The sequence below is a fragment of the Bos javanicus genome, chromosome 5 (genome assembly GCF_032452875.1).
Source record: "Bos javanicus breed banteng chromosome 5, ARS-OSU_banteng_1.0, whole genome shotgun sequence".
NCBI classification, from domain to species: Eukaryota; Metazoa; Chordata; class Mammalia; order Artiodactyla; family Bovidae; genus Bos; species Bos javanicus.
Window position 1 is genome coordinate 32,764,062 of NC_083872.1, and position 26,510 is coordinate 32,790,571.

Here is a 26,510-nt window from a genome sequence, read left to right on the forward strand (position 1 = left end):
GTCCACTATAGGTCTAAATTTAATATTGCCATAAAAGAGAGAAAAACAGTGAAATGGTTATTTTGTCTACACAACAGAAAATGAGGGGTTGAATCCACCTGCCTCACTGAATGGATGTAATTTGGGGCAGATACACTGATGGTGTCTGTTTAATTTCTAACTGTTCTAATATTAGGCCTGCCCTACTCAAAGATGTAAGTGGACAATGATTGCCACGTGGGACCTTCATTCTTAGCCATCCATGCCCTTCTTCCACTAAGTGGAGGAAACAGCAGCTCTTTGATTCCAACTCTACAGTTATAGACACTTCAGTGCTTCTCATCTATCTAACACTGCCAGGATATAAGATTTTTCACATTAAACGAACAAAGACTTATTTTCATTATGTTTAATGGAGACTTTTCTAAAATGGAATATAGATTTCCCTTTCTCCCCAAAGAGACCATAATAAGCTTGAGTTAACATTTTGTCGGACATTTAAGTTTATTATTATGAACCACAGGGACAGCAGCAGAGGCTGTGAGCCAGGACACTCCCTGGAATCATTAAGGACTAGAGCCCTTAATGGGCTGTTTACCCCTACCCTATCAGGTTGTTTTTTTTTTTTTAATTGGCTCCTTTTCTTTTTTTTCTTGGCATGGGCAAAATTGCACTTTATTTTAAAAAAAAATTTTATTGGAGTATAGCTGCTTTACAGTGTTGTGTTAGTATCTGCTGTACAGCAAAGTGAATCAGCTATATATATATATATATCTCATCTCTTTGAATTTCCTTCCCATTTAGGTCACCAGAGTATGAGTAGAGGTCCCTGTGCTATACAGTAGGTTCTCATTAGTTATCTATTTTATTGGTTCTTTTTCTATCTCCTGTCTTATTGTCCCTTCTTGCTATCTTACTGTGTTTCGTCAACTGCCCTCCTATCTGCCCTCATTTTTTCTGCATCTAATTGGTGAGGTCAGATGACTATCTGTTAACACAATATCTAAACTATGAATAAATACGGACAGAATAAGAGGGACTCTACTACACATAAAAGGCATAAGCTTTCGCACAAAACAAATTCTGGCTGCCCAGAATTCTGCCTGCTGCTTCTCCCCCAGCTCACAGGTTTATTTCTCTTCCTTTTCAGTTTCTTGGCTATGTTCTGGATATTGAGATTACTAAGTAAGTGACCTCCAAATCAATGATTTTTTTTCTCCCCACATAAAGATTCAGTCCCAGTCTGAGTCACAGATTAGAGGTTTTTAAATTGTAGTTGGATTCATGGGTGGGTAGAATATTGGTATTGGTGTTTAGTTGACTTTAGAATTTAAATAATTTCCATAGTCTATTTTGGTTTTGACAATTTAATTTTATTTTGCTTTTGTCAGTTCTCATCTCTGATGAGAAAACCTTTTTCTTTTTTTCTCATGAGGAGCAGAGAACTAAATTTTGTATTCACAAATGAACCATTAATACTGGACAGACTCCAGAGCTCTTATATGTAGATACAGTTTACTGCAAAGATGAATCACACACACAGTTAGAGTATGAAATCAAAAGCAACTAACCAAGAGAAATATGTATCACTTTGTTGCCCACTGAACTAGATCACTTTGAAACAGGCTTCAATTTTTTCATCTATTTGAGTGTCTTCACCCAAACTTTTGTTGTTGTTGTTGTTGTTGTTGAATTTTTATGGCAGATTTTTTAAAAAATCAGTTGTGTAAATGCCTTGCTTTATAGCTAAGGATTGCTTGTATCAGAATATAAATCAGATTTTACATCTAAATGCATTCATCCAGAGGGGTTTACTTAAATACTCCTACATGCTAAAATTGTGCTAGGCAATCTTCTTGTCCCCAAGGAGCATCTAGACTCATCGTTAATATGAGACCAATGAATATGGGGTGGGTGGGAGGGAATGAAAACCACATAAAAAACATATGTAGTTTAGAATATAGGATGTGGATACAGGCTATACCTGCTAGATGGATTCAAAAAGGCAGGGAGCCTTTTCATTCTAGAGTTATCAGAAAAGACTCTCAGAGGGGCTTAAACATAGGGGGTCTTGAGAAATGTGTGAAATTTGGTCTTTCTACCTTCCAGATGGAGAAGATAGAAGCCATGGTTCCAAGGAGGGCATGGGACATATCAGGGGGTAAGACTGGCTTTCTCTGGCCAGAGGCTGGGGCTGGGGAAAGGCTCAGAGCTTAACGCAAGGACTTGAACAGGAAGCTTGAACAGGAAGACGGGATAGCAAGGAGGGCTTACAGCAGGTAGAGAAGTTGGAACCAGTGCTTTAAACCTTCACCCACCTCCATCCATACAAAGTATGGATGTATTTCTTTAAACAATGTAAGCCCCTTCACTTTCCAGCCAGCACACTTGCACGGAAGTTAAATTCTGCACACTTGGAATTCAGGGCTTTATTCTGAGAAGCATCAGAGCATGAGGGGGTGGAGAGAGAGGGAGAAGAAGCCCAGAGCCTCCTGTGAAGACTGAGGCCTGGGTGGGAAAAGCAGCTTCTAAGTGGCTTCAGCTTCAAGGAGGAAAGCGTTGCAGAAACCCCATCGCTGGGGAGGGGAGTACTGGTTAAGTCAAGCTCCAAATTCTGAGTTTTGTGAAAGTTTGCATTTCTGCCTAAAGTTCCTTGGGGGACCTTAAAATCCTCAGGGATAGAAAACCGTTTACTCAAGAGGAAGGAGGTCTGTTAGGGAACTTTTCCTCCCCGGTATTAATGGAGACACCTGGAGCCAAAAGACAGCACAGCTGAGCCCAGGGGAGAAGGCAGCATTTAGGCCAAGGTGAGATGAGGTGGGAAGTGAGGGCCAGGGGGCCAACTAGGAAATTCTGGCTTCTCCCCCGGCTCACAGAACTCGGTCCAGCTGGAGCGGCGTGCTTCCTCCCGGGCCAGGGCTGCAGCAGTGGCCGACCGTCCCTGGCCAGAGCTGCTCAACCCCCGCCGGCAGCGCCCACTCCCCCCAGGGACTACCGGACCCGGGCCAGGGACAGCAGACACCTAGGCTGAGCCTGGAACTAGACAGACAGCCCCCGACCTCGGCAGCGCGCACGCTGTAGTCTCGCCTCACCCCACCCGCCACCCGTCTTCTGTGTCTCCTCGCGCCTTCTCCCCAGGGTCTGCGCCGGGCCTCCACACCTTCACACAGGTCTCGGTCTGTGCTGTAACACCGGCCCCATTCCCGGCGCTCGGCTCGGGTCAACGTCTGCTGAGCTTCCAGAGGAAGCTCATTCACCGCATAGTTGGATAGGGGAGGAGTTGGGGCGGGGGCGGGGGGCTCTGTCGTTCTGAACCTCCAGGTGGGAATCCAGGGGCCAGGTGCTCCAAGAAGGGGCTAAAAAATAGATCGGGACGACCCTCTCCCCCCCCCCCCAAGCTTGGCCCTGCTTGCCAGTCTCCAAGATTTAGGACTCCTGATACTTCGTGGGCTCCCCTTGCGCCCTTCCCCTCGCCCGCAACCCAAGGACCCAATGCGATGCCCCTCTCTCCCTCCCCCTCTGCTTCTTTCTACCGCTTCCCCTCCTCCCTCCCGACTCTTTTCCGTCCACGGTCTAGCGCTCGCGGCCTGAGCCTCTGCAAACACCCCAACCCCTCCAATCCGGGCAGAACTCCGAGGGGAGGGGCCGGAGGCCCCCCTTCCCGCCTGTGGTCGGAGAGGGCAGCGCCGCAGCCCGGGATGGGTGGGGGGTAGGTAGACAGGGGCCGTCTCTGCGCCCCGCCCGATCAGGCCACTCTGCACACTTAGGGTGGGGGGCGGGAAGCAGGGCTAGCGGAGAGGGGGGCTCCGGTCCGGGCAGGTGCGGGCTCTGGCTGGGCCCAGGCGGGCTCCGGGGGCGGGGTCTCAGGTTACAACCCCGCGGGGGGCCGGGGGCGGCCCGCGGTTTGGGCGAGTTCGCCAGCCTCGAGAGGGCCGGGCGCATATAACGGGCGCCTCGGCGGGGAGAAGACGCAGAGCGCTGCTGGGCTGCCGGGTCTCCTGCCTCCTCCTCCTGCTCCGAAGGCCTCCTGCATGAGGGCGCGGTAGAGACCCGGACCCACGCCGTGCTCCTGCCGCCTCGCTGCGCTCCGCCCGGGCCCGGCTCCGCCAGGCCCCGCGGTGAGCTATGATCCGCCTCGGGGCTCCCCAGACGCTGGTGCTGCTGACGCTGCTCGTCGCCGCTGTCCTTCGGTGTCACGGCCAGGATGTCCGTAAGTCGTCCACAGCCCCCGCCTGCCACCCTTCTGTGTCGACCCTCAGTATCCTCTTCCCTGGCCCTCTCGCGCTCTGGAGCCCGCGGGTCTGGGTTAGAGGGGCTCCGGGATCAAGGCGCGCGGAGACGGGTGCAGGATGCACAGAAGCTTATCGAGTGGAATTCTGCAAGTCAGGGGCTCTGTCCTAGCGTCCTCCCTGCGGGTGGTGGTTGGAGGCATTTGCTGGTCCTTGCGTTGCGCAGGAATATTAAAGAAGCAAAGTGTCAGGTCGGAAGTTTGAGCTTAGATTCAAGCGCGCTCTTTCACCAGCTTTGATAATTAAGCGCACAAGCACACTGCTTGCCTCACCCAAGTACTCAGGGTTCAGCAAAACAGGTTGTGGCCCATAGATCTTAGGAAAAGTAGGAGAGAAACAGCACGAGCGAAGAAGCGAGCAAGCGCCAAGGGGTTGAATTCCCAGTCGTGTCCAGGGGTCGGTATCTGGGGTTCAAAGGGAAGTTGGTTAGACAAAGGAGATGCTCTGAAACTAGTAGGCTGAAACCCGAGGCCGCGATGAAGGGCTTCAGAAAGACACCCTGAGATCTTAGCGCCCCTCGTGGGTTTTCTGCCCCTCATGGCTGGCCCAGGAGCAAGGTGCAGCCAGCTTGGCATCTCGGCTTTCCCCTTGCCTCTATAAGATACAGAAACTTCCCGCAGGAGAGGCCATCTGAAAGGCGATAACATTCCAACCAGACCTTGCTTTTGAAACGTCCGGGGAAATAGCGCCCCCTCCCCGCTGTCTTCCCCCCATCCGCCCCTTCCCGCCCGCCCCCCCCCCCCCAGCCAGGTACTACAATGAGTTACTTTTATAAAAGTTTCTGGAACTAGCCGAGGCTCTGCCAGGAGTGAGTGAGCGAGTGTGTGTGTGTGTGTAGCAGAGGAGTGGGACACGGTTGGACGATTGCTATAACAATTTCAACCGTATATAGTTAGAGATGGCAGTTTTACAATCTGGTCCAAAGACAGTTCGAACCGCACCTTTCCATCATCTCCTTTGGTAAAGTCCCACTGTCTGGGATTATATTTAGGACAAATGAAGCCTGGAAAGTGTATTAAGTAGAGAAGATTTTTTTTTCCACGTGTTTGGGCACGTTTCCGACGGCTGGGATTCCAGCCCTGTCTTTGTATGTTACAGATTGTAAATCAATCGCAGGGGAAATTTGGGGGGAAGGTATGGAAATCAAAAGTCCGTCTGCCGACGATTCTGTGCAGTCTCGCCTGCCACCAGGCTCTCTCTGGAGACAGTTTAGAAGGCTGCGGGGCCAGAAGGACTTTCCGTTTGTTAGGGTGGTCGACAGGGGCAGAACTGGAGCCCGGGCGCAGCTGCAAGGAGCCTCAGGCTGAAGATTTTGGCCAGGGGGTCGGGAGGTGCACTAAGCTGGAGGCGCGCTCACGGCACTTGTTGGAATACGGTGTCTCTAAGGGGCCCCAGGTCGGATTGACTATATATTTGTCCTAAATTTGCACGTACACACTCACAAAAGCTGTCTTCTTGACTGATCTCTGCCATAGTGCGCAATGGAATTAGCTAGGTGACTCTCAAAATCCCCAAACTCTCCATCTGGTATTAGAGGCGCTCACTTAAGCGGCAGAGCGTTCTCAGCGCCGCAACTTTCCTAGGAGGGAATGAATTCCACAGCTCTTTGGGCCCAGATCTCCCAGTCGCTCCTCCCCCCAGCCCCCTCCCCAAGGGCAGAGCACTGGAGCCGCTGGCTTTGCGCCCTAGCGCACCCTGGCCGGGTAACCCACTCCCCTGGGTCAGTGGACCCAAAGACGTGACGTGGGGAAGGACGCAGTCTGCGTGGACGTCAGGAATGTCAGTAACCTAGAGCTCGGGCACGCCCCTCCTCCCCATCTTTCCACAAGTTTGAGAAGCTTATTGGCTGCTGCGTTTTTGACCCACATCTGCATTTCACAGCCCTCGTCTCTGAAAAGTGCCCCTCGGCTCGAGGGAGAGACCTCAATCCGTCTTTGTGAGGCTTGTTTGCGTTAGGAGATTGGCAGCGATGGCTTCCAGATGGGGCTGAAACGCTGCCCGTATTTATTTAAACTGATTCCTTGCGGAGACCTGTGAATCGGACTCTGTGTGTGCTCGAGAAAAGCCCCATTCATGAGAGGCAAGGTCCGGTGGGTTCTTCCGTACTCCCGGACCCCCTCTCCCACAATGCCCCCCTGTGCCCGCCCGCCGCCACCTCTCAGGCTCCAGCCCTGCGCGGAGCGGCCGCGAAGCAAAACAGTTCCCCAAAAGAGGTAACTTTTTAATTGGCCTGCTACAAAGAGTCGCTTATACGGCCCTGCGGTAATGAGGGGAACACGATCAGGCGCGCCGGGATGCTATCGGCAGCCGTTTCGAACAGCAATTATGGAGGTGCTGGGCTCCTCCGTCCACACCTAAGGGATCTGGTTACGGAGCTGGCTTCTTTCTGGGGCAGTCATTTAATCGCACTTTTCACCCTCCCAGTGTCCGTGGGCGAGCTGCGTCCAGAGCCGCAGCCACAAAGAGTCACCGTAGGGCTCTCACACCCAGCGCTGCCGGCCCCGCCCCTGCGCCCGCGCATCGCCGGACCGCCCTTCCGAGGGAAATCTGATCTGCCTCCTGGGTGAACCCCTTCGTCCAGCATTTTACTCTTTTCCCCCTACGGCCCCCCTGGCTGAGAGTGGGTTCTTCTTTAGTCCGGACCCCACCCCTCGCTTTCTGCAGCTCCACCTATTTTAGCAGTGGGTGTGGCCCAGCAATTTTGATACTCATGCTAGGATTTCCCGCCCCCCCACCCGCCACCCACCCCACCCCCCGTGATTATCTTGCCTAAAGGCTGAGTGGATTTTTTTTTTCCTAGTGGAAAAAAAAAGGGGGGGGGTATCTTTCAGAGTCTCCTTAAAGACCAGGGGGCAGGCCCGTTTCTTTCTCCGTCCACCTGGTTTGTGGCGCTTTCCTATTATTCATCCCTTGCTGCCAGTGCTTTGACGATTCTAATGAGAAAAACAGCGCTGGGCGCTCCCTAGCACGTGGTGCGGGCTCTGCCGCGCTTGGCCCTCTTCGGAGAGCTCTTGTCAGCACAGGCTTCGTTTGCAGGGTGAATTCCAGACGGCAGGGCGCTTATGGAGGGGGACTACTCCGTGCCTTTCTTTGTCTGCATTCTTGGAGGGGGCCGGGCCTAGACTGGCTACTCTTGGCCGGGACCAGGCATTCAAAGCCTCCTTCCATATCCCCTCCGTCACGTTGAGCCGTTGTCTTCAGATGGAAGCAGGGTCTCTCCAGAGGGGGCTCCAGCTGGAGGTCAGCACCCGCAGAGGGGTCTTTGGCCCTGCTTGCCTCCCAGGGCATTTTATCAGCCCTCGTGCGTTCTATCCAGGTGTATTGTTTGACTGGTCCAAACCCCCTCCCCAAATTGGTCCTAAGACTAATACTATTTAAAGAATGGGACAAGATGCTACCTCTAATAGCTCCTCCTTTCACACACCTCCACCCCCATATATCCACTTCTGGAGCCTGGCTGCTGATACAGTCTAATTTTTGTGGGTAGAATTTTCTCCACGCCTTCTGGATTTTAGCTGTCAGTTGTATTCAGCAGATCCCATAATTCCTAGAGGCAGGCAGAAGAAAGAAGGCCTCTGTCCCTGTGTTGGGGGTGGGGTGGGGTGTGGGCGTCTCTGCATTTTCCCCTCCCCTCTGTCTTTACAGTCCTGAGTACCCCAGTTCAGAGGCTCATCCTCCTGCTCCTACTCTGACTTGCCCATGACCCCCACATCATCATGTCTCCCCAATATGAGATGCATGAAGACAGTACTTCATCCTCAGTGCCCCCCCACCTTCCCTGCTGGGTCAGGATTTTCATTGGTGAATAGAGAGCAGAGTGCAAAGTGGACAATAATATTTGTTGACTACTTGGAAGAATGAATGATGCCTTAGAAAAAGTAACAAGTTCTCTATGTTGGGTGGCAGGAGTCCACACGCTTCAGCATTCGAATGATGTCAAGTTGACCTGCAACCTCTCTCTTTTTCTCTTCTGGCTCCTCATCCCCTCCTTCCCTTGGCTCTCTGCTTCCCCCGCCCCACCCTCGGTGCAGAGAAGGCTGGCAGCTGTGTGCAGGACGGGCAGAGGTATAATGATAAGGATGTGTGGAAGCCCGAGCCCTGCCGGATCTGTGTCTGTGACACTGGGACTGTCCTCTGCGACGACATAATCTGTGAAGACATGAAAGACTGCCTCAGCCCCGAGACCCCCTTCGGAGAGTGCTGCCCCATCTGCTCAGCTGACCTCCCCACTGCCAGTGGTCGTAATTTATTTATTTCCTGTTCCACATAAATAAATTACTTGCAGGGGCAGCAAATGCCCTGCCATGGATGCCAGTCATCTCTGTGAAGCAGAGGGACTGGTTATCCATGGCACCCCAGCAGCTGAGGCTGAAGGGAAAGGCGACTTCTCGCTTGCAGGATGGCACTGAGTGAGCCTGACACACCAGAGGGGTCCTTCCTCACCTGACACCTCCAGAAAATATGCTCCTGAGACCTGGAGGACAGAGGGGACTCCACACAAGCGTCCTCACTGTGAGCACCTCTGCAAAGTCCTTGAGCCACAGTGGAGATCCAGTGCTCCTTCTGGCCAAAACATGGATTCATTCCCCCTCTATTGCCCACACCTTGGCTTCTCCGTAGAAGGCCTCCAAACATATGGTCTTCAATGTGGAGCAAGCTCTGCTGGCCAACGGGGCGACAGAAAGGGCAGGACCGCTTTTGAAAAATACGGAGCATTGGTGGCAGTTTCCTTTTGGTTTTGCCTCTGTTGGTATTGACTGCCAATTAAGAAGCAAGTTCCTAGCAGAAGGAAGAGCGGGGGTCTGGGAGTTCTAGTGGTGAAGAGCGGAGCTGGGCCCGGGACAGAGCCCCAGGTGCCTACACTCTGGAGCCGGGGCTGGTGAATGTGTAGGTGTGCAGGTGACCCCTCCCCAGCTCTGGAACCCATGCCCTATCCCCCTGAAGGGGGATGGGGACACACATCTAAGCCTTTTGGGTGGCCCTAAGTATTTTCTTCCTGATCAAGCAGAGAAGACAGTTGAAAAGGAAGCGAGCAGTTGCCTTTCCTTAACACTTCACCCACCATGGAAAGCTGCTTGGGGAAGCCGCTTTGATAGCCCACTGCCCCAGATCATTTCTGAGGGGGGCCTATGTGAGTGAAGCGTTGATCACCTTTACTATTTCGCTGCTACAAATGGGGGAGGGGTTATTGATTCGGGGGGCACTGGCTCCAATGCCCTCTGTAACTTCTGTGCTCTGCTGTTTTTTTGTGCTTGCTTCATGGAGACCCAGCTTGAATGTAAGACCTTTCTAAATACCTAACTCTTCCTCTGGGGTGGGGGATGTGTTGCGGGGTGCTTGGGCTATGGGAGGGTCTCCTTACCCTCTGGGGAAGAGAAGAAACTGAACTTCTCCGTTTCTCAGTTTTGGGTGCTTTCTCTCCTGGTGGCTGATAGACCTTGAGTTCTTTGTATTCTTTTTGGCCCCTGCACGCTGATTGGCTTTCAATAACAAATTCTGGGTCATCTCTGTTCCTCTTGGGACCTCAGCAACTCCAGACCCCAGTGAAACCTAACACCCCAACAGAAGGCTTCAGTGGAGTAGCAGGAAGCTACCTCCTTGCCTGGTTGTGTCCCTTTCTATGATCCCTTCACGAAAGTTTGAATGACAAGAAGTTGTACTTATCCATTTCATGACTCTTACATTTTCCTTCTCTATTTCTTCCATTTGCAGGGCAACCAGGACCAAAGGTGAGGATTTTTGTTGTTGTTGTTTGCTTTTTTTTTTTCCCACTTTATATTTTCTTCATTAAAAGCAATGCTGTGCTCATTCAGCATGTGGTTTTTAGGCATCAACAAAAGATCTGTTTCAGTGGGCACCTTGATGCAGGGGCTACTGTTTTGTACTGGAGGCTTGGTGAGCTTGCTTGACTCAATCCTGACAATGTTTCATGTTTCAGGGACAGAAAGGAGAACCTGGAGATATCAAGGACGTGAGTACACTTTCTACTCCCATGTTGCATCGACTTTTCTAACTGGGTCATTTCCTTGAGGTCTCTTCTAACTTGCCGTTTTGTGGGTGTCTCTCTCACAGATCGTAGGACCCAAGGGACCTCCTGGACCTCAGGTAAGAAAGAGAGAAACCCCGTTTTCCGTGCTTTTCTTGAGTTATTGATCAGCAGACTCTCCCGGTCTTGCTGTTGTCTCAATATTTTCTTCATTTTCAGGGACCCGCAGGTGAACAAGGACCCAGAGGTGATCGTGGTGACAAAGGTGAAAAAGTGAGTAGAGAAACAATGCTGTGTGACCCTTGTGGACTCCCAGGTTCTCTAAGGACCCCCCAAATGCCTCAAGGGCACCACATAGACAGATGGGTCTTGTATACATGCTGCTTCACACTGGGGCCTCTTTCTCTTTCTGCCAAGGGTGCTCCTGGACCTCGTGGCAGAGATGGAGAGCCTGGGACCCCTGGAAACCCTGGCCCCCCTGGTCCTCCCGGCCCCCCCGGCCCCCCTGGCCTTGGTGGAGTAAGTATCCTTATGTCCCCTTCCTCCAGGCTGTCCCTCCAGAAATGTGGCTTCTAAATTGCTAGTCACGCTCACCTGGCTGGCTCCCAGGGCTGCCAGAAGTGTGTCCACAGCCTGTCTTGAACATGGACTTCTCCCTCAGGCCTGTAATTTAGTGGAATCACACAGTGGGCATGAGACTGTGGCGCTAAGGACTGACTTTGTTCACTCACTGGCTTTCTGTAAAGAAAGTCTTCAGTTACCTGGCTTCCTGGCATCTCTACTGTGTGGCTGGTCCTTGGGAGTGGGTGTAGGGGTTGGAGGAGAGGATGACTGGGCACTTGCGGTTCCCTGGAAGAAGAGTGACCACTGTCCTTGGAAGACATTGAAGCTTCATCTTTGCCAAGTACATTCCAAGCAACTATTTATTCTCATGAAAGAGCCCCACTGAGTAAAGGTGTGTGGCTAAAGTTGTTTTTGGAATCAGACCAGTCAACAAATTATATTATTGCCCGGTTTTTGCAAGTTTGCCATTTTGATGTTTGCTATGATTTAAATTTTTAAGCTTGAATGGCTCATAGATGCCTACTATATTCTCTGCTAAAATATTTCAAGACTGTTGATTTTAGTGTTTTTCTGGGCATTAAGGTCTTAGAAAAGAAAAAAAAAAGAACCTTTAAAAGTGATATTTTAGTTATAGTTTTCAATTTATGTGAAATAACATATTTGATATTTTAGAATTAAAACTTACAAAATGAACTGCAAGTAATGGATACTCTTCCAAGTAACACTTCATCTCCCAGGGAAATGGTTATGCCACTGTCATCTAATAAGCCATTTCCAAAACTTTTTTTAGGAATCATTAGTGTTTCTGATCAATGCTAGATTAGTCTTCAACAGTTTTTTTCTATCCAGATATAGCTTACCTAGCCATGTAGGAAAAGCATGTAGCCTCTCAAGCTTTTAATGTTGTTGGGTTTATTTGCAGAACTTTGCTGCCCAGATGGCTGGTGGATTTGATGAGAAGGCTGGTGGCGCCCAGATGGGAGTAATGCAGGGACCAATGGTAAGAAAAGGCACCAGTTCTTCGCAGCCAAAATGGCAAGAGGTGGCCCTCAGCAGAGCCAGGGACTCTGACAACTTCACTTTAGAGATAATTACTTGGAGCGGCCCTTCCCCATCAGTTACATAACCTCCCATTTAGCTAGCCCAGAGCATTTGGTTTTTAATGGCGATGGATGCCAGTTTTAATGATGCGCTGGACTGACTAAGAAGAATGAGGATGGAGAGAGGCATATAGGCTGATCTGTCAGAAGGCCAGTTGCTATTGCTCTTGGAATGAGAACTGAAGAATGCAGACAGCAGCCACTGTTCTCCAGCATCCACAAGACTTCCAGCAGGAAATCTCAGCCCCGCAGCTCCCACTTGGCACATGCTAAATGAAACTCAGACTTTAGTAAACATGGCTGCTGTCCAGGGGAAAGCAAGGCCAGCTTCTCTGTCCAAATGGTACCTATAAATAAAAATAGAATGTTGCAAGGGGAGAGGGAAATGAGAGGGAGCAGCCCCTGCCGGCCCCCTGCTCACAGAGTAACTCCTTGTCCTTTGTCTGGACTGTTGGCTGGGAGGCGGCAGCACCGTGGAGGCCGAGGGTGAAGCCTTTCCAGTAAAGCTCCTCATTTTCTGTTCCAATGCAGGGCCCCATGGGACCTCGGGGACCCCCAGGCCCTGCTGGTGCTCCCGTAAGTATTGGGTTTTTCCTTTTGGAAAGTGGGGACACAGATGCTTTCAAGCTCTCTGATGTCCGTTCTGGGGGGCCAACCTGGTGTCCTCGCTTTACTTTTTAGGGACCTCAAGGATTTCAAGGCAACCCTGGTGAACCTGGTGAACCCGGTGTTTCTGTGAGTGCTGGTGCTGGCCCTGCCCTCTTGGGGGGACCTTCCCGCGATGTGCCATTCACACCCTAGTCCTGTCGCCTTCCGGGCTCTGCCCAGTGCTTTCTACAGTGGAGGGCTCAAAGGAAGCTCAGATGTCCCGTCTTAGCTCTGGGGGAACTGACAGGGAGCCAGATGAGGCAGGAACCACCCAGGATTCTATCATGTCAGTCCTTTGCCTGGGTCACCCCTGCTGGCCTGTGCTGTCCACTGCCTCCCGCTATGATCTGCTCTGCGCCTGTGCTCTGTCTCGGCACAAACTGGGTTCCTCCATCTTTTTTTCCTTTTAGATGAACTAGCTTCCAAAAGCTATAATCCCTGGGTTTCGCCCACTGATTTGGTGTCTTCCTCCCTCCAACCATCTCTTAAGCTCGCTTATTTTGTTTGTAGGGTCCCATGGGCCCCCGTGGTCCTCCTGGCCCCCCTGGGAAACCTGGTGATGATGTGAGTACACCTGAGTCAATCAAGTGGCTGCCTCACTTGAAAGGGCCTGGAGAGAGGGGGTGCTGGGCGGTGATGGGCGGATGCACCCTCGACTGGGCCCAGGGAGCGGGGCTCGTCAGGCAGAGACTCAGACACTGCACTGTCTACATTTCCACTGCCAACTTAGCTTGCAAGTGCCTTTGGGGACAACTTTGGACCCACTGGGAAGGGAAATAATTAAAACATCATTAGCTCCAGGAAGGGAAATTGAGAAGTGAGAGAAGGGAGAGGGAAAACACAAGGGGAAAGATGCAGAGAAGGGAAAACAAAAGAGAAACACTCAACAGCCCAAGATTATCTTAATTGTAAATGAGTTGGGGAAAGCTCAGGCTGAGTCAGGATGTCTGCAAGGGACGTAAACGAAGGGGAGAGAGGAGAACTGGCGCTGAAGCTGCTCGTGAGAATCCCATTAGGCAGTGAACATCTCTGAGGTTAGGGAACACAGGCTGGTCAGCAGCGCCTGTGAGAGGAGACAGTGAGCCCACCAGGGGAGGCTGGAGGCTGTGGGGGGCAGAGGAGCTTGCCCAGGGCACAGGCAGGGAAGACATTCAGGGAAGTCTGGGACCTACAGGGGTGGGGGGAGATGAGGAAGCCAGTGGGCAAAGGCACAGCAGGCTGGGAGGAGTGATGACATGCTGGAGTGCCCCAGTGATGCTAACGTGTCTTCTGAGGAAGCTGAGGTACATCTCTCTCCCTTCAGGGTGAAGCTGGAAAGCCTGGAAAATCTGGCGAGAGAGGCCCTCCTGGCCCTCAGGTAAAACCCACCTTTCCCAGTCGCTAGTCTCGTTCCCAGCGTCTCTGTCCTTGAAACAAACGCAGTGGCCTCCCACCCAGCTCATCCAGCTCTGATAGCTCGCTCCTGAAGTTCCAGCGGTCCCCACATACATCACGCTTTCATGCTGACGACCATGTCTCTGATCCTAGCACAGGCTAGGGGCATCCGAGGGGGCTGGCAAATGTTCACACCCACTTTGCCTAAGCCGGGGTGACGCACAGAGAGGGGGATTCTGGGAGTGACCGAAAGATGTTCCTGGTGCCGGGCTTCCCCTGCTTCCTGGCCACCCAGGGACCTGGCTCCAAGGCCTCTCCCATCAGCCCAAGGCCGCCTTTACCTGGTTCTGCTCAGTGCTCTGAACATCTCTGCTTTGGATTGCAGGGTGCTCGTGGTTTCCCAGGAACCCCAGGCCTTCCTGGTGTCAAAGGTCACAGAGTAAGTATCACAGGGGGAGAGTGCTGGAAGAAAAAAGATTGACCAAGGGAGAAAAAAGTCTTGGTGGGGCGGACATGAATCATCCTCTTCAGCTTCCCCAGAAGTGTGATTGAAAGTCTTCTCTTGTTCCGTAGGGTTACCCAGGTCTAGATGGTGCTAAGGGAGAAGCTGGTGCTCCAGGTGTGAAGGTAAGGACCAAGCAGCACGTGGGCATGGGGGACGGACGATGAGGAGATGCTGCTGAGCTCAGTGGAGTTAGGACGTCTGAACAGCTTGGGTTAGGAACACCCAGCACTACAACCTAATGAATGAGCAGCAGGTCTGGAGAGCTCCGGGAATTGTCCCTCATGGAACTAAAGCTTGGAGGTGTCGGCGCTAGCTGAGATGACCAGAGCGTCCGGCTTCCTCCATGGGAATTGTCTTGCGGGCTGGCAGAGGGGGCCCTGCTCGCTGACCCTCCGCATCTTTTTTCCAGGGTGAGAGTGGTTCCCCAGGTGAGAACGGTTCTCCAGGCCCAATGGTGAGTATGAGCACCACCCCCTGGAGGGCCTCCAGACATTCTTGAGACACCTTCTAAAGCCCAGCAGATGGCGCCACTGTAGATGCCACCGCTCCCTTTGGGCAAAGTAGATACTCAGTTTTGTAGATTGATTCGATTATGAGCAAAAAGTAAAGTGTGTCAAGTGGATGGTTTGTGCAAGGGCTCACCAGCATTTCTTTGAAATAACCCTGGTAACACACTGAAGCTGTGCTTCAATTTTTACAAATTCTGTTTATTTTCAACATTTGGGGGAGTTCGTCTATTGCAAGGAACAAGATGTGCCTATAACAGGGCTCCTAATAGGTAACAATGGGAGCACCTGTGTGTCCTGCCACGGCAGAGAAACCTTTGGTGTGATAGGAGGGTCCTGAATCAGGAAGGCGGGACCAGGGGCGTCCACACCTTTGCCTCCTGGGGGCTACTGGCTCCCTCCCTTCCAGTGTCCATGAAGGGCCTGCAGGTTAAGTGATGGGGCCGAGCGGTCCTTAAACCAACTCATGCTTGTGCCTCTTGGTGTGTGTTCCAGGGTCCCCGCGGCTTGCCTGGTGAGAGAGGACGGACTGGCCCTGCCGGCGCTGCAGTGAGTAACTGACAAGACCCAGAGCTACCATTTGCCCAGCTCTTTGGAGTTCACAAGGCACTTGTATTCAGGGTTATTTCACCTGACCCTCAAAGCAACCCCACGATGTGTAGACAGTATCATCCTCCTGTGAGGATTCACTCTGAGTGTGCCCGTCACAGATCCTCAGGCTGGGTCTGCACAGTCAGAGGACTGGGGCTGGGGGGAGGCCATGGGAGAGCTGGCGTGTGAGGACAAGAGTCTCTTTAACCAGTCTCTATTATTCAGGTAATCCCTCGACAGTCTCACCCACTCCCCAGTCAATCCTGTTTGAATTTATGGACAGACTTTAGTTGGCTATAGTACTGTGTTCCTTTTAGTTCTTTCTGCTCGCTTAGATGCTGCTCTAGAAAAGTGTATCAGTCTAGGGTCAACTCACATACTTTACATTACTGCACTGTTGGTGACACTGTGATACACCAGTGGCCACCGCTTCACAGGCACATCCTCTGTTTGATACCCAGATGCATTGTCTTATCCAGCCTTCCCTCGAATCCTGCCAGGCGGATTCTGTTGTCCTCCCCCTTTTAGAGGAGAAGAAACTGAGGCACTGAATAGCTAACTAGCCTAAGACAAGCCATGATCTGCAGCCTCGGACTCTGGTGGCCTCGCGTTAATGGGGGAGTTAAGAGCATGGGGATTTGTAGCAGTGGAGGGTGTAGGTGTTTAGCTCTGATCCCTTAGCAATAGAGAGCCCTTGTGGGCGCCTGCTCAGGCGAGTGATGCGATGAAAGCTGTGTTTAAGAAAGATTATGCTCTCTGTTGATTTCACACCCCAGCCACCCAGGCTCTGAGGCCCCTCCTCGTGGGTCCTTGCAGGACCGGCCAAAGTAAATCAGCTTCCCTCCGTTGTGCTGCTGTCCAGATAATGTATCTGTTTTGGCAGCAATTTCCCTCAGAAGCAGATCAGTGAAATAGCATGCAGTCTCAACCCCCATTTGTCAGCCAAAGCAGTTGAAGTGGCTTGTCCCCAGGTCACTTTGTGTGAGGGGATTAGAGAGCCCCGGGCCTGCCAAGAAGCACCGTGATTGCTACAGATTGTCCAGACCTGGCTTGTGCCTTTTTGGCCAGGCTTGGAGTCATGGGGGCCACACTCCATGAGGGGCACAGATGCCCTGCACCCCTGTTCTCCTTCCTCCTCCCTCGGCCCCGTTTCTTACTTCTCCTTGCTGACTCCTGTCCCTGCGGTAGTCAGACTGGCAGGGTGTGCATAGGATTTGGCATGGAGGAGTGACAGCGTCACACAGCTCCCGGTGCAGGCCTGGTGTCCAGGCCTGACCAGGGGCTGGGCTGGGCTGTGGTCACGTGCCTCCCACCGTGGGCCAGATGGTGCCCACTCCCCAGTTTCCTGCAGGCAGGGGGAGCCCTTGATGCCTGTCCAACTTTGGCCTCTTGGGCAGCACCACACTCCCCTTGCTCACAAGCAGCCCAGGCCTCTCCTCTGGCTGACCCCTGGAGGGAGGGTGCTTTGCGAAGCAGCCAGCCCAGAAGGGGCTCTGGCCAGTGCTGAGGGTTTATGTTCCCTGTGACATTTTCTTCTGTTAAATCTTCTCCTGCTTCCCTGGTTAATGCCAACCGGGAGAGTCTCAGTCATGAGAAATGGACCACAGCCAGGAGAAAGACTTGAGTCTTATTTAAAACAGGAGCTCCCCCTAAAGCATCCTTCTTCAGCTTCCCAGGAGAGGCAGAGGCAGGCAGGCGGGGCTCAGCTGAGGTCTTCCAGGACCCGGTGCCCTGCCCAGCTCCACCCGGCCTAATGATTCCCGGGACCCGGAGGGGCCTCGAGAAAGAGACCCTGGAGGTGCTCACCCTCAAAGTGCATGGCCTATAGAGGAAGAGCCGGCAGCCTTGCTGTCTGTGAAAGAAGTCTCAGGACAAATTCGGTCCTCAGGCTGTGCCCGGCGCCCTGTCCCCATCGCCAAGCTTCTTCCTGGGCTGGTAGCAGATGCACTGCAGCTTCTCTGTGTTCCATGGAAGCAGGCTGTTCTGTGGGTTGGGGATGGGGACACAGATCCAAGAGTTGACCAAGGAGATTAACCGAGTCCTGAAAGAGCTTTCTGCTGCAACAGGCAGGAAGAACTGAGTCAGAATCGATGCTTGGCTGTTTCATTTTCACTGAGTCTTTCAATGATAACATGGCCTTGAATTTGGGGATATTTGGGGTCTAAGTGGAAATTTAAGAAATGATGGAGTAGCTGGAAAATTACCCAAGTTCTCTGAGGTTGAGAGCAAGCCCACTGCAGGCCCAGTTCTCAAAGCCACCACGGAGGGTCCTGGGGCTGCTTCCCCCTGCAGCGCACGCCTGCCAGCCTCCTGCTCAGCCCTGGGGCACCGTGAGAGGGACTGGACATGTGGGTGGCTCCCATAACGGCTGCTTCCTTCTCGCTCACAGGGTGCTCGAGGCAATGACGGTCAGCCAGGCCCTGCAGGGCCTCCGGTAAGTGCACTTCACCCCCGGCAGGTCTACCTGAGTCCCAGTCAGCCACCCAGCGAAGTGGCAGTGTTTACTCAGTATCCAGGCCACGTTCTGGATTCTCCCAGAAAAAGAGGAACAACTTTTCATTACTAAGGGGGTATGTTGGTAACAAGCTTTGAAGCAGTGGTTCATTTTTCTCAGCTACACTTTTGGTAGTTTTTCTGGGGATGGGTAGAGAGGGAGGTGAAAGAACGACTTGCTTCTCACCATGTATATAGTCAGAAACTATATACTGCATCAGAAATGCAGTTTCCCCAAGCCAGGCTTGGGGACACTGGCAGTGGGGACAATTTTCATCCAGGGACTTTCGGCCACAGTGGGTATAGAGCAATATCAGTACAAAGGTGGGAAGGCAGGGGAGGTGAGGGGGTGGCTTGCTTTGGAGGCTAGAGATAGTCTGCCCAGACTGGGCCTTCACCTCTGCATCTGCTTGCTTCCTCCAGGGTCCTGTGGGTCCTGCTGGCGGTCCTGGCTTTCCTGGTGCTCCTGGTGCCAAGGTGCGTGTCCTGCTTGTCGAGTCAGGACCCCCCCTTTCCCCATAACCCTTGCTGACTGCCCCCACCAGATGATCCACCTTCCCTTTGGAGGAGTGTCCCCCACCCCTTGCCCCACCCCTTGCCCCACTGCTGCTCTCCGTGGAAGCAAGGAAATAGCCAGGCATTTTGCAGAGTCACCAGCTGGAAGAGAAAGTAAGATAGAATGATAAAAAGCTGGAGATACAGCTACAGCTTCAGAGTGGGACAAGGCAGAAAAAGATGGGGGGACCCCTGAGACCTGGGAGGGGACCGAAGATCAGGAAACTGAAGAAAAAAGGCAAAGCTCAGCTGACTTAGATCCGGAAGAGAGTTGGAGGGAAGTGAGAGCAGAGATGGTTCCATCCTTCCCTCTCATCCCTGCTTCATCTTGGGGGGGCAGAGCTTGTCTCTCCCAAACCGTGTTAATAGAGTTCTTCCAAGGATTAATAGAGGCCAGTGGGAGGCCAGCCAGTTCAGGCAAAGGCCCCTGTGGCCCAGGAGGGATTCCAACACACGTGCGTCCCTGGGAATTCTCTCCTGGTGCGGCCAGGAGATGAATAAGGAGCCTCCATGTGGTCACTGGCATCAGGTTGCTTTTCCCCTTCGGGGGGTTTCCATGGCAACCAGACAGTGTCTGAGGCCCCAGGAGCTGGGTGAAGGAGACCCATTGTGAAGAGGGACAGCGGAAGGTGAGGGGGCCTGACCTTTAGAAAATAATAATTACAAAAGTAAAACAAGAATGTTCTGAGAAGAAACCTGAGGAGGCCGTGCCCTCCCTCCAGGTCAGCAGTCCTCCCCAGGGACTCCGCCGTCCAGAGAGCCCAGCTCACAGCCAGCTGTATCTTTCAGGAAAAAATGAAAGTAAAAGCAAAGGCCATTTGGGAAAAGTAGTGTTGGGGTGCTGGTCCCCCAGCTTGCCTTTTTCCCTGGCTTGCTGGCTTCCTTCAAACAGGCTTGACTCAGAGCCTGGTTCACATTAGCCAGATACAAGCCCAGTGGCGCCCCAAGCTGAGATGTTCAAGAGCCTCAATAAAAGACAAAATAGGTGGGGAAGGGGAGGTAAAGGTGCCTACCCATCTCAGCCATCTGTCCATCATCCCACAAAGCTGGACTGGCAGGCTGCCCAGCTCAGGCTTTTCTGATGAGTGCTTAGGGAACCAGCACAAAGCCCAGCCTGTAACATGAACCTGTGTGCCTGCTCGTGGTGGCCACCAAGGAGGGGGGAGATGGAGAGTAGAGTAGGGCAGGTAGAAAGTCATCAGGTCAGCGGGCCCAGCCAGGTAGCCTGCATGGGAACCCTTTTTGGAATGTGCACAGCTTGTCCTGAACTGTTGCCCACGGGGTCTGTGTCCCCCTGACCTGTCCTCACCGCATCCTTCCCTGCCTCTTTCCAGGGTGAAGCTGGCCCCACCGGTGCTCGAGGTCCCGAAGGCGCCCAGGGTCCTCGCGGTGAACCGGGTACTCCTGGGTCCCCTGGGCCAGCTGGTGCTGCTGTGAGTGTCTTTTGCCTGAAGGGTCTGGGGTCTGAGGCCTTGGCACACTTGACTCTCTGCTGAGGCCCCTGGCGCCTCAATCATCACACCTTCCTTCTGGCTCAATGCCTGCCACCCCCCACCAGTCTCTAGAGACACATCTCCCTCCATCACCCATCCTCCCTTGAAGTGTCTCGCAGGGCCCCACCTGGGACGGACCAGGGGCCTAGGAGCACGATGTGGGGTGGAGATGTATTCTTCACTGCTTATCTTATAACGACACTGTCTCCTTTTTCAGGGCAACCCTGGAACTGATGGAATCCCTGGAGCCAAGGGATCTGCTGTGAGTGCTGCCCTCGGACTCAGCTCCTCCAGGTGGGGTCAGTCCCTCCTCGCGCCCCCCTCCTAATGCCCTTCTCTCTGCTCATGCTGACAGGGTGCCCCTGGCATTGCTGGTGCTCCCGGCTTCCCTGGACCCCGTGGTCCACCCGGCCCTCAAGGTGCAACTGGTCCTCTGGGCCCAAAAGGTCAAACGGTAAGATCCAGTGAACCCCGAGTCCCACCCACAGCCCCAGAGTCAAACCTGCCACCCCTACCTCCTGTGCCCACAGAGTCCTCTAGTGGGCTGCCTTTAAGGTGGGGGTGGCGGAGGACTTCTAGGGCCGTGGGGAGAACGGAGTGTAAGAACCTGCTTTTCTCCTTTGTTAAGGGTGAGCCTGGTATTGCTGGCTTCAAAGGCGAACAAGGCCCCAAGGGAGAACCGGTGAGTACCTGGCTGCCACCCCTGGCCCACTGCCCACCTCCGCAGCAGGCGTGTCCCCTACCCTGGGCCCTCTGAGGGTGTACCCAGAGATGAGATGTGACAGAGAAGCTGATGCAGTCTCAGCTGCCATCTTCGGCTTGACCAGCTTGACTGCCACTTCTCCTCACCCAGCTGATCCTTAGTGACCTCACTTCCCCAGGTCCCCCAGCCCTGAAACAGCAGTCATAGCCACCTCCTCCTCATGTCAGGCCTGTGCTTGCTCCAGGGGCAGGCAAAGACTCACCCTGTTTCTCTGCTATGCTGGTTCTCAGGGCCCTGCTGGTCCCCAAGGAGCCCCTGGTCCTGCTGGTGAAGAAGGGAAAAGAGGTGCCCGTGGAGAACCTGGTGGTGCTGGGCCCGCCGGTCCCCCTGGAGAAAGAGTAAGTGGGCCAGGAGTCTTTCCCCACGCTCATTGGGGTGTGCCCTGGAGATACAAGTTGAGTTCCTGTGGCTCTGGGTCTTTGCCAAGTCTGTGGACCTCATGTACCTTTTCTCCACCCACCTCCACACTCCTTAGTTCCCTCACCCCTGGGTGACATGAAGCAGTGGGAGTTCCTTTCCAAAAGATGGGGGCAGGCCCAAGAAGTTAATCTCTCAGAATCTTGCGCCTGGAGCTTCCCAGGTGGCGCGAGTGGTAAAGACACGGGTTCGATCCCTGGGTCAGGAAGATCCCCTGCAGGAGGGCATGGCAACCCACTCCAGTATTCTTGCCTGGAGAATCTCCACGGACAGAGAAGCCTGGCAGGCTACAGTCCATAGGGTTGCAGAGTCAGATACGACTGAAGTGACTTAGTAGGCATGCATGCACATAGCTTCTGCTTTGCAGAGACTGCGGTAGGAGGGTTGGTGGGATGGACACCTGGATCCTGACTAGGCTCTCTGCAGCCACAATTGGGTCAAGGGCCTCTTTAACTCATTGCCTCTCCCCTCTACTTCTTCCTAGGGTGCTCCTGGAAACCGTGGTTTCCCAGGTCAGGATGGTCTGGCAGGTCCCAAGGTGAGCAGGGGAACAGGGACTGGGCCCACCCATCACCAGTCAAATGGCTTTCTGCTGACCCGCTGCCTCCTCTTGTATAGGGAGCCCCTGGAGAGCGAGGACCCAGTGGCCTCGCTGGTCCCAAAGGCGCCAACGGTGACCCTGGCCGTCCCGGAGAGCCTGGCCTTCCTGGAGCCCGGGTAGGTAGCAGGGATGCTTCTGTTTTTAGCTTCCAACTCTGAGAAGACTCCTCACGCCCTACCTGACCTGGTCTCTCCAACCCTGTGCTGACACCCATCCCCTTCTCTCTCCTAAACAAAGGGTCTCACTGGTCGCCCTGGTGATGCTGGTCCTCAAGGCAAAGTTGGTCCTTCCGTAAGTCCATCTTCTGGGGTCACTGGGAGAGGTTGGGGGGTACTCCTGGGGAGGCAGGTAGGAAGAGAGACAGGGTGGGGGCAGCCTGTGAATTTTGAGAATTGGGGAGGGGAATGGATGGGATGGTAGGCCTGTGGCCAGGTGTGGCCTATGCAGTGGCTGCAAGTTCTAAAAATGCCACCTCTGGTGCATTCGGGCCTTCTTTTGGGGAAGACAAAGCCTGATGTGCGCTTTCAGGAACAAAACTTCTAAGCTAAGCAGTGCCTTGTCACTGATGAGTCCCGTGTGTGATGTGGGCAGCCGGTTGCGACCTTGGTCAATCCTACATGCTGTTTGTCTGGCCGGTGACCTGCCCTGAGCCTGCGCTCAGTAGATGGACAAATGTGGTCTCATGTCCATGTGCTGAGAATGGTGTCCTCTCTTTCAGGGAGCCCCTGGTGAAGACGGTCGCCCTGGACCCCCAGGTCCTCAGGGGGCTCGTGGGCAGCCTGGTGTCATGGGTTTCCCTGGCCCCAAAGGTGCCAATGTAAGTAATCACCTGTCCTTCCGTTTCCTTCCACATGGTGCCGCTACCTCCCTGCCCCTGGGGAAAGGGCTGGTTCCCAGAGTTAACCCAAGGGCTGTGATGAGCGAGATCCATGGTGTTCTGGGTGGCTTGGACCTCCACACCCCAAGGAGTGCCTGTGATCAGGGGAATCCCAGGGCTCTTTAGAGCCCTCAGAACATCTCAGCCATGACACCGATCCCCGGGTCAGCGCTATCAGCTCACACCTCTGAGCATAAGAGAGGCGCTGATCCTCGACTTTAGCCTTTGCTGTCCATCAGGCAGTGGCCCCACGCCCCGATCTCCCCCCCGGCCATACCCCTACTCCCACCAAAGCCCTCCACCTCATGGCCCTGCCCTCTTTCTTCCAGGGTGAGCCTGGCAAAGCTGGTGAGAAAGGACTGCCTGGTGCTCCTGGTCTGAGAGTAAGTGCCTCCCCACTGCCCACCCCTGGGTGTTTGTTGCTCCCTGTGGGGAGGGAGCATCCCTGTGGCATGCTCCTGGGACCCCTGGTTGCAGCATGATGCCCGTGGCTGAGCCTGTGCTGCTCTGGGCCTGTGGGAGTCCACCCCAGGAGACTTTGGTGGCTGACAGCATCCAGGGAGGTAGAGAAGGCTCTTACGCTGAGGACTGAGGGAAAAGAGGGGGTGGGAAGGGAGGGTGGAGAAATGGAGTTCAGGCAGAGGATTGGCTGGAAACTCTGGGCCACGTAGTGCACCCGCCCGGTGCTGGGGTCTGCAGAACTGGAGGAGTGTATCATGATAGCGCCCCTCTCTCTCCCCACTAGGGTCTTCCTGGCAAAGATGGTGAGACAGGTGCTGCAGGCCCCCCTGGACCCGCTGTAAGTACCCGCCCAGCCTCTCCAGGTAGCCTGTGGGCAGGGGCTTGGGGCGGCGGAGGTGGGTGGGGGGTGATGGAGCTGACAGATGTGGATCTGGGCTGATCCAGCACCCCGACCCAGCCTGAGCAGAGGCAGTGTGGACCCCGCCCTGGTGGTCTGGGGTGCGGGTCACTCACTGGTGGGAGAACAGTGGGCAGTGAGGGTGGTGTTGCCTGCCGTGGGTGGCCCCCCGGCCCCTCTAACCCTGGATGTGGCATCCAGGCTCTCCAGAAGCTGGCTCAGCTCACCATTGTCTTCCTCTGCAGGGACCAGCTGGTGAACGAGGCGAGCAGGGTGCTCCTGGGCCATCTGGGTTCCAGGTAGGCGGCTGGACCAGCTTCCTATTTATTCTCTGTCCAGGTGTTCTGGGGTGGCAGCAGCGCCCCCTCAGTGGGGGCCAGGGGATGGGTCTTCCTGCACCCCAGCTTTTGCCCTGTGCTGGCCTCCCCAGAGGGTAGGGCAGCAACCTAACTCCTTTCCTAACTAAGTCACCTTGGCTTCTAGGGACTTCCTGGCCCTCCCGGCCCCCCAGGTGAAGGTGGAAAACCAGGTGACCAGGTGAGTATGGGGTCCTGTGAATCTGCAGCGTGTTTAGGTGGGAAGGTCTATTCTGATGCCCAGGAGGCAAGGGCGGGAGGGGGAACAAGGAGCTCAGTGAGGCAGAGAGTGTCTGGGTCCCGCAGCCCAGCTCGCCACAGTCTGAGCTCCGCTCCGGGGCAGAAAAACCTTGCTCTCTTACATTCTTCTTTAATCTTCAGGGTGTTCCTGGTGAAGCTGGAGCTCCCGGCCTCGTGGGTCCCAGGGTGAGTGTCCTGTTGGCCATTCCCAAGTGGCTTCTCTGAGCGGTTCTGCCTGCCTGTCCCAGCAGAACCGCAGCCCCAGGTCCTGCCCCACCACCGTGCCCCCCAAGCCAGCTCCGCTTCTATCTCCCTGCTTCTCCCTGGCTCTCTGTCCTCTTCCGGCCTCTGCCTGACTGTTCCGTGGTGTCTCCACTCCAGGGTGAACGAGGTTTCCCAGGAGAACGTGGCTCCCCCGGTTCCCAGGGCCTCCAGGGGGCCCGCGGTCTCCCCGGCACTCCTGGCACTGATGGTCCCAAAGTAAGTGAGATGGGTGTGGTCCTCTGGGTGGAAGGGGACAGGGCTTGGGGGATGAAGGTGGAAGGCGGGAGGGATGGAGGGTGAGACCCAAAGGGGTCTAGGCAGAGGAAGAAGGGGAGGAAAGGGGGCTTGGGGCGCCCAGAGGAGGAGCTGCCCATCACAGAGGCCTCTCCCCAACAGGGCGCAGCTGGCCCAGCTGGCCCCCCTGGGGCTCAGGGCCCTCCAGGTCTGCAGGGCATGCCCGGTGAGAGGGGAGCAGCTGGTATCGCCGGACCCAAGGGAGACAGGGTGAGTACCGGGCTGAGCAGGCCTCCCCGCAACTCCCTCCTGCTCCCCACAGTACCCAGTCACCCCCTTGAAGAACTTGGAGGCTCCTCTATGGCTCTCTGTTTGACCTTTAGTGACATCATCCGCTGACACATCCCTCCATCTCACTTCTCTTACTGCTCGTCACCCACCCTGAGACCACAGCAAACCCCTCTTGGCCAGGCTCTGAGCCCCGCCTGGAACCCATTCAGGGAGGACACTGTGCTGGCAAAGCGGATCTTGGAGTGCCTCCCTGAGGTGGCCCGTTTTCTGTATTCCACAGGGTGATGTTGGTGAGAAAGGCCCCGAGGGCGCCCCCGGGAAGGACGGTGGACGAGTAAGTGGATGCTGGTGGCAGGCTCCCTGGGGTTGGGATGGGGACGGATGCAGGGATCCCATGCACTCAGGGACAGAGGGGCCGTGTGTGAGCGTGGTCCCTGGCCCCATGTTCAGTTGTGTGGGTTGGGCATCTGCAGGGACTTCCCTGTCAACACTGGGACCCTGGGGTGAGAGGGCGTTCTGGGGGCCATGGAAGGATACACCAAGGGCCCCTGGATGTGGGCGCCCCAGGCTCCCTGCTGGGCACCGCGTCCCTGGCTGCCTCTCCCGGCCCCTCACTCGGCCTTCTCTTCCCAGGGTCTGACTGGCCCCATTGGCCCCCCTGGCCCAGCCGGAGCCAACGGTGAGAAGGTGAGTCATGGACCCCTTTCTTCACTCTGCCCCCATCAGATCTCCTTCTCACCTCCTACCAAAGACTGCTCTCTCTCCTCCCCTCGATCAACAGCTGTCACCCTCCTCCTCTCCAACTGCTGTAAGGAGTGAGGGTGGGGGCCTTCTTAGCAGCAGAGTCCTGGCGGTGCGCGCCATTGAGGGAAGCAGAGGGGTGGGGCACGGGTGTCTTTCTCGATGCCCTGAGGAGGATGCAGGTGTGGCTGAAGCAATGAGAAAACAGGCTTTGGGTCGCTGGGGAGACCGGAGCCCCCACCTGCCGTCAGGGCTGCTTCCTGGGTGCACTTTGCTCTGGAGGGGCCCCCTCTGAACCCACACCCCTCATCTCTGGCTTTTGTCCCCACCCCCTCCCCAACCTTAGGGAGAAGTTGGACCCCCTGGTCCTGCTGGAACTGCTGGTGCTCGAGGTGCCCCGGTGAGTATCTGCCCGGAGCCTGGCCCTGCAGGGGCGTGGCTCCCTCCCTGCAGTTCGGGCCTGGGGATGGGAGGAGAGATGAGAAAGGAAAGGGAGAAGGGACGCACCCCTGTCCATGATGTGATCATGGTGGAGGGCCTTCAGGTCCCCAGACCCTCTGGCCACAGGAGGCCTTCTGGCCTGGCTCGGTTTGTTTAGGATGGAGCTCCCTGACCCCTTTTCTCGGGGGTTACTGTGCAGTAGGCTGGGCCAGGGTGGGCTCTGGGCCCCCAGGAGGAGCTGAACGGGCAGGCAGCTGAGCCTCCGCGCCCCTTTCCTCACAGGGTGAACGTGGAGAGACAGGCCCCCCTGGACCTGCTGGATTCGCCGGTCCCCCTGTGAGTA

The 26,510-nt window shown here is 54.7% G+C and overlaps 1 protein-coding gene across 2 annotated transcripts in view; it reads left to right on the forward strand.

Moving 5' to 3' along the window:
* Positions 1-3,939: 3,939 nt before the first annotated feature.
* The window catches only part of COL2A1 (collagen type II alpha 1 chain), a 30,142-nt gene continuing 7,571 nt past the window's right edge, over positions 3,940-26,510 (forward strand). The window contains exons 1-38 of one of the 2 annotated variants that reach the window (XM_061416321.1): positions 3,940-4,189; positions 8,300-8,506; positions 9,981-9,997; positions 10,207-10,239; positions 10,341-10,373; positions 10,474-10,527; positions 10,672-10,773; positions 11,741-11,818; positions 12,450-12,494; positions 12,600-12,653; positions 13,077-13,130; positions 13,870-13,923; positions 14,326-14,379; positions 14,514-14,567; positions 14,855-14,899; positions 15,447-15,500; positions 17,932-17,976; positions 18,459-18,512; positions 19,925-20,023; positions 20,301-20,345; positions 20,439-20,537; positions 20,712-20,765; positions 21,077-21,184; positions 21,748-21,801; positions 21,882-21,980; positions 22,102-22,155; positions 22,583-22,681; positions 23,071-23,124; positions 23,487-23,540; positions 23,846-23,899; positions 24,084-24,137; positions 24,338-24,382; positions 24,578-24,676; positions 24,857-24,964; positions 25,266-25,319; positions 25,619-25,672; positions 26,073-26,126; positions 26,450-26,503. In XM_061416321.1, the coding sequence (XP_061272305.1) occupies positions 4,105-4,189; positions 8,300-8,506; positions 9,981-9,997; positions 10,207-10,239; positions 10,341-10,373; positions 10,474-10,527; positions 10,672-10,773; positions 11,741-11,818; positions 12,450-12,494; positions 12,600-12,653; positions 13,077-13,130; positions 13,870-13,923; positions 14,326-14,379; positions 14,514-14,567; positions 14,855-14,899; positions 15,447-15,500; positions 17,932-17,976; positions 18,459-18,512; positions 19,925-20,023; positions 20,301-20,345; positions 20,439-20,537; positions 20,712-20,765; positions 21,077-21,184; positions 21,748-21,801; positions 21,882-21,980; positions 22,102-22,155; positions 22,583-22,681; positions 23,071-23,124; positions 23,487-23,540; positions 23,846-23,899; positions 24,084-24,137; positions 24,338-24,382; positions 24,578-24,676; positions 24,857-24,964; positions 25,266-25,319; positions 25,619-25,672; positions 26,073-26,126; positions 26,450-26,503 (2,517 nt within the window). In that variant the 5' untranslated portion in view covers positions 3,940-4,104. The remainder of the gene's footprint in view (positions 4,190-8,299; positions 8,507-9,980; positions 9,998-10,206; positions 10,240-10,340; positions 10,374-10,473; positions 10,528-10,671; positions 10,774-11,740; positions 11,819-12,449; positions 12,495-12,599; positions 12,654-13,076; positions 13,131-13,869; positions 13,924-14,325; positions 14,380-14,513; positions 14,568-14,854; positions 14,900-15,446; positions 15,501-17,931; positions 17,977-18,458; positions 18,513-19,924; positions 20,024-20,300; positions 20,346-20,438; positions 20,538-20,711; positions 20,766-21,076; positions 21,185-21,747; positions 21,802-21,881; positions 21,981-22,101; positions 22,156-22,582; positions 22,682-23,070; positions 23,125-23,486; positions 23,541-23,845; positions 23,900-24,083; positions 24,138-24,337; positions 24,383-24,577; positions 24,677-24,856; positions 24,965-25,265; positions 25,320-25,618; positions 25,673-26,072; positions 26,127-26,449; positions 26,504-26,510) is intronic. The other variant, XM_061416322.1, reaches the window with a different exon arrangement.